General features: G+C 44.6%; 1 protein-coding gene across 1 annotated transcript in view; it reads right to left on the reverse strand.

Annotated features, from left to right (window-relative positions):
* Positions 1-3354: 3354 nt before the first annotated feature.
* The window catches only part of Zar1l (zygote arrest 1 like), a 10281-nt gene continuing 8299 nt past the window's right edge, over positions 3355-5336 (reverse strand). Inside the window, 1 exon segment of the mRNA XM_050161930.1 lies at positions 3355-3498. Coding sequence (XP_050017887.1) covers positions 3355-3498 — 144 coding nt within the window.

Consider the following 5336-nt stretch of genomic DNA (forward strand, 5'->3'; position numbering starts at 1 on the left):
ATAAGGCTGTCCTGGTCCAAAATCTCAAGTATAAGGCTGTCCTGGTCAGAAACCTCATCTGTAAGGCTGTCCTGGTCCAAAATCTCAAGTGTAAGGCTGTTCTGGTCAGAAACCTCATCTGTAAGGCTGTCCTGGTCTAAAACCTCAAGTGTAAGGCTGTCCTGGTCAGAAACCTCATCTGTAAGGCTGTCCTGTTCAGAAACCTTATCTGTAAGGCTGTCCTGGTCCAAAATCTCAAGTATAAGGCTGTCATGGTCAGAAACCTTATCTGCAAGGCTATCCTGGTCCAAAATGTCGAGTATAAGGCTGTCCTGGTCAGAAACCTCATCTGCAAGGCTGTCCTGGTTCGAAACCTCATCTGCATGGCCTTCGGGGTCAGAAACTTCATCTGCGGGGCTCTTGTGGTCAGAAACCTCACCTGCACTTCTTTCGTGTTCGCGGTCAGAAACTTCATCTGCGTGGCTCTCGTGGTCGGAAACCTCCTCTGCGTGGCCATCGCGGTCTCCACTCCCAGCCATGTGCTGGTTCTCTGAGTCTTCAAGCAAACTGTCTGCAGTACAGCAGTCCCAGCTCACAGCAGCATGCAGCTCCAAACTCTCCCATGCTTTCAGTTTTAACCAAAAGATCATCCACAGGGCCAGGCACAGAAAGAGAAAGAGCCACATTCTTCACAAAAGAAAAAAAGTCTACTTAGCTCTTGTTTCTTGGAGGCTGGAAATCCAGAAGATAAGTTGAAGGTACTGGCTGCTTCTGTTTCTGTCTGAGTCTCCCCTGCCCTAAAAAAGCCTCCAGGATTACATAGGCCCCACCTACCCCAGTGTTTAATCTTGTAGAGGCAGACACACCCAGCCTCTTAATACCATTAATATAAGATTGCAGGTTAGGGTGAAGTAGTACACACACCTTTAACCCCCACCAGGCACGGGCAGGAGGATCTCTGAGTTCAAGGCCAGCTGGCATACTGAAGGGGTTTCCGAAGGGCTCTAAAGCTACAGAGAAACCCTGTCTCAAAAAACAAACAAGCTGGGCAGTGGTAGATCTCTCTGAGTTCGAGATCAGCCTTGTAAGAGCTAGTTCCAGGACAGGCTCCAAAACCACAGACAAATCCTGTGTGGGGGGAAAAAAAAAACCAGTCTGAGAATTTGAGGATTTGGGCCAGCATGTGGTATTGCTGCCAAGCCTTAAAACCTGGGAGTTCAATTCCCCAGGTCCCACAGTGGAAGGAAGAGAGCCAGCTCCCAAAAGTTATTCGCTGATTTCTACATATGTACTGTGGCATACACTCATTCAAACACATACACACACAAAAATACATGTAAAACAATGAAAAGACTAAGGATCATGCTCCTGTCTGAGTTCAGTGGGACAGACATTACACACAGTTACCATTGATGGGCGGTAATGGATAACTTTCATTTAGACCTATTAATATTGTTACTCTAATTTTTGTTTGAGTGTTTCTTTTTTTTCTTTTTTCTTTTTTTTTTTTTTTAGGTTTTTCAAGACAGGATTTCTCTGTAGCTTTGGAGCTGTCCTGGAACTAGTTCACAGAGATCTGCCTGCCTCTGCCTCCTAAGTGCTGGGATTAAAGGCGTGGTGCACTACCAGTGCCCGTTGTTTGATTGTTTTCTTTGAGAGAAGGTCTACATTCTGCATAACTGACTGGCCTGGAACTTAACCAAGTAGACTAGGTTAGGCAACTCAGAGATCTGTATGCTGGGATCAAAGGTGATTTCATCCATACCTAATTTACTAGTTTTTAATCTCTTACTGGATGTTGTTAATTCATTAGACTTTCTCAGAAATGTGTTCTATAAAGAAAAGAACAGGTTTGGGCAGTGGTGGCGCACGCCTTTAATCCAAGCACTTGGAAGGTAGAGGCAGGCGGATCTCTGTTAGTTTGAGGCCAGCCTGGTCTACAATAGCTAGCTCCAAGACAGCTCCAAAGCTACAGAGAAACCTGTCTTGTAAAACCAAAAGAAGAAGGAGAAGAAGAAGAAGAGGAGGAGGAGGAGGAGGAGGAAGAAGCTTTATGACCTGGCGTTTTCTACATCCCACGTGGGCCCTGGAACATGTTAAGTACACACCATCCCCTTAGAACCTTTGCTATTGCTGTTCCCTCTCTCAGGTACCCTCATCTCAAGGTCCCTTTTGTCACATCATCTACTCCTAGTCACTCAGTGGGTTTCCCTGTTTTAGCCCTACACATCATGTAGTACCATCCTAGTTAGAAGGAAAACAGAAACACAGTCATTACAGTCAGGGAGCAAGGCCTGGTCAGCCCAACTTCAAATCCCAGTTCTTCTTCATGACCTGCCTGCCTCCACCTCTCCCCTCACCTAGGAGGTGTTCATGATGTCCTGTCTCAAAAGTAGGGAGGAGGAGGAAATGCAAACTGCAATCCCAGCAGGAGAGCGAGTTGGTGGCCAGTTGGGGCGAAAGCAGGACTTGTTTATTAAAAAGCCATTGTGGAGCCTGGCACTGTGGCACACACCTTTAATCCCAGCACTCTGGGAGGCAGCGAGCATTCCTGTTGACTACAGGACCTAGCTCAAAACAATTCGTCATACATTTAATCTCGGCACAAGGCAGGTAGAGACAGGCAGCTCACTGAGTTTGGGGCCAGCTTGTTTGTTTTTTTTTGTTTGTTTGTTTGTTTGTTTGTTTGAGACAGGGTTTCTCTGTGGTTTTGGAGCCTGTCCTGGAACTAGCTCTTGTAGACCAGGCTGGTCTCGAACTATGGAACTAGCTCTTGTAGACCAGGCTGGTCTCGAACTAACAGAGATCCGCCTGCCTCTACCTTCCAAGTGCTTGGAAGCAGAGGCCTTCTGAGTGCTGGGATTAAAGGCGTGCGCCACCACCGCCCGGCCCAGCTTGTTATATATAATGAGTTTTAGGCTAGTTAAACTCTCTGTCCCAAAAAAAATTGTTAATCACTTAAAAAATTTTTTTTTCTTGTATTTGTTTTGAGACGGGGTTTGTGTGTATAGGTCTGGCTGCCTTGGAACTTGCTCTTTAGACCAGGCTGGCTTGAATTTAGAGCTCCACCTGCTTCTGCCTCCCAAGTGCTGGGATTAAAGGTGTGCGCCACCATAGCCCGGCTCCCCTCCTCCTTCTCATCAGTAGCTACCATTTCCAGTAAGCTATTGTTTTTACCGAGGAATTACCATTAATGTGCTTCTCAAGGTCTATCTAGTTCACATGCATTTATTTAATTCTATTCACATCATACAACTATTTCCCAACCTACAACAAGCACAAACACTCAGACTGCTCTCCATTGTCTAGGCAGAGGCAACTTGCACAGAGCACTATGCCCCTGCCAAGTCTACAGACCAGAAACTGGCCCTGCTGTCACAGGATGTATTTAAAGCTGTAAACATTGCTACAGGAGAATTTCTTGTCTTTGCAGCGACCGCAGAGCTCCTGGCGATGTGGCCTCCTGATGTCAATGTGTCTTTTCTTTTGAGGACAGGCACAACAGGATTTGGAGCAGGTCTTTGGGAGGTAAAATTAGGACAGTTAAATGATCAATTAGTCTTCCAAGTGTAGCCCGCCAACCGAAAAGACCCCTTCCCCCTACCCTTCATCCTGTAGCTGTGGCTTTCTCCAAGTTCCACAAGAAGCCTCTTTCCAACTTTTACGAAACTGCCTGGTTTTTTCCCTTCAAATGCCACCTGAATGATCACTGAAGCTGTTCAAGAGAATATCACCATGCCAACCAAGACAATAGTAAAATAAGGTGAGGTGGGCTTCTTAGAGTGTCTGTGTGTCATTTTACATATCTATAACCAATATAGTTAGAGGCAGTGTGCAGGGAATCATTAAATCAAACAGGAGGGCCGTGGCCTGAAGACAGAGGACATGCATTAGTGTTTCCCAAGCAGAAATCTTCAGTTGAGTTTACTCAACACCAGACAACAGTCACATTCTCCCTCCTCTAGTGGAGGAGCATCCTTTCTTACAAATTAATTCCAAAACGGGGTTCTGCTTGACTGGCATCATTCCAAGTTACCTCATGTAGATCCATTCACCAAATTAACCCCCTTCTTGTTTATTTTTTTAATTTATTCATTATGTATAATGTTCTGCCTGCATGTATGCCTGAATGACAGAAGGGGGCACCAGACCTCATTACAGATGATTGTGAACCACCGTGTAGTTGCTGGGAATCGAACTCAGGACCTCTGGAAGAGTAACCAGTGTTCTTAACTGCTGAGCCATCTCTCTAGCCCCTTATTCCCCCTCTTTAAGAAAGAAAAAGCCAGACCAAATGAAGTTATTCTGAAGCTAGATTTCTACTTCTTTCTATAGTGGATTAGATAATGCTTATCAAGCCTCCTGACAGAAAAGCTGAACCTAGAACAGTTGCTTAAAGCCATCGCATTAATAAGGAGAAAACACAGATATGTAAGTGAACCTAACTTAGGGACTGGTATAAAAAGTAAATAAAAGTTTTAAGATGTGTCTCCTACAAATTGGTTTCTATTTCCCACTATAGAAAAAATTTAAAAGACAATAAGATCTAAGGAGCACTATAGATTGTTATATGCGATGCTAGCACACAATCAAAAATACCTAGGCATAGCCAGACGACAGTGGTGCGTGTCTTTATTTTTTTAAATACTTATTTATTATGTATACAATATTCTGTCTGTATGCCTGCAGGCCAGAAGAGGACACCAAACCCCATTACAGATGGTTGTGAGCCACCATGTGGTTGCTGGGAATTGAACTCAGGACCTTTGGAAGAGCAGGCAATGCTCTTAACCTCTGAGCCATCTCTCCAGCCTTGGTGTGTGTCTTTAATCCCAGCACTTGGGAGGCAGAGGTGGATCTCGGTGAGTTTCGAGGCCAGCCTGGTCTACAGAGCGAGTTTCAGCACAGCCAGGGCTACACAGAGAAACCCTGTCTCAAAACACAAACAAAATAAATAAATATGCCTATGAGAAGACAAAACAGCAAGCTTGACACACCAAGAGGAGAGCAACAGCCCCATGGGAGGTCAAGTTAATAGATTTATCTGACACTAAATTTAAAATAACTATGCTTAAAATGGGAGTCGTGCTACACGCCTTTAATCCCAGTATTTCAGGAGACAGAGGCTGGCAGATCGAATTCCAGGCCAGCCAAGACATTGTCTCAAAAAACAATTTTAAAAATGACATGAAAATAACTATCCTTTCCAAATGATGATGTCACACACATTGGGGAGACAGAGGCAAGCAGATTTCTGTGAGTTTGAGGCCAGACTGCTCTAAGAGTGAATTGCAGGTCAGCCAGGGAAACACAGTAAGCTTTATCTCAAAAAAAAAAAAAAAAAAAAAAGCAAAATG

The sequence above is a fragment of the Alexandromys fortis genome, unplaced genomic scaffold, assembly GCF_014885135.2.
Source record: "Alexandromys fortis isolate MF-2015 unplaced genomic scaffold, M_Fortis_MF-2015_v1.1 scaffold_118, whole genome shotgun sequence".
Taxonomy (NCBI): domain Eukaryota; kingdom Metazoa; phylum Chordata; class Mammalia; order Rodentia; family Cricetidae; genus Alexandromys; species Alexandromys fortis.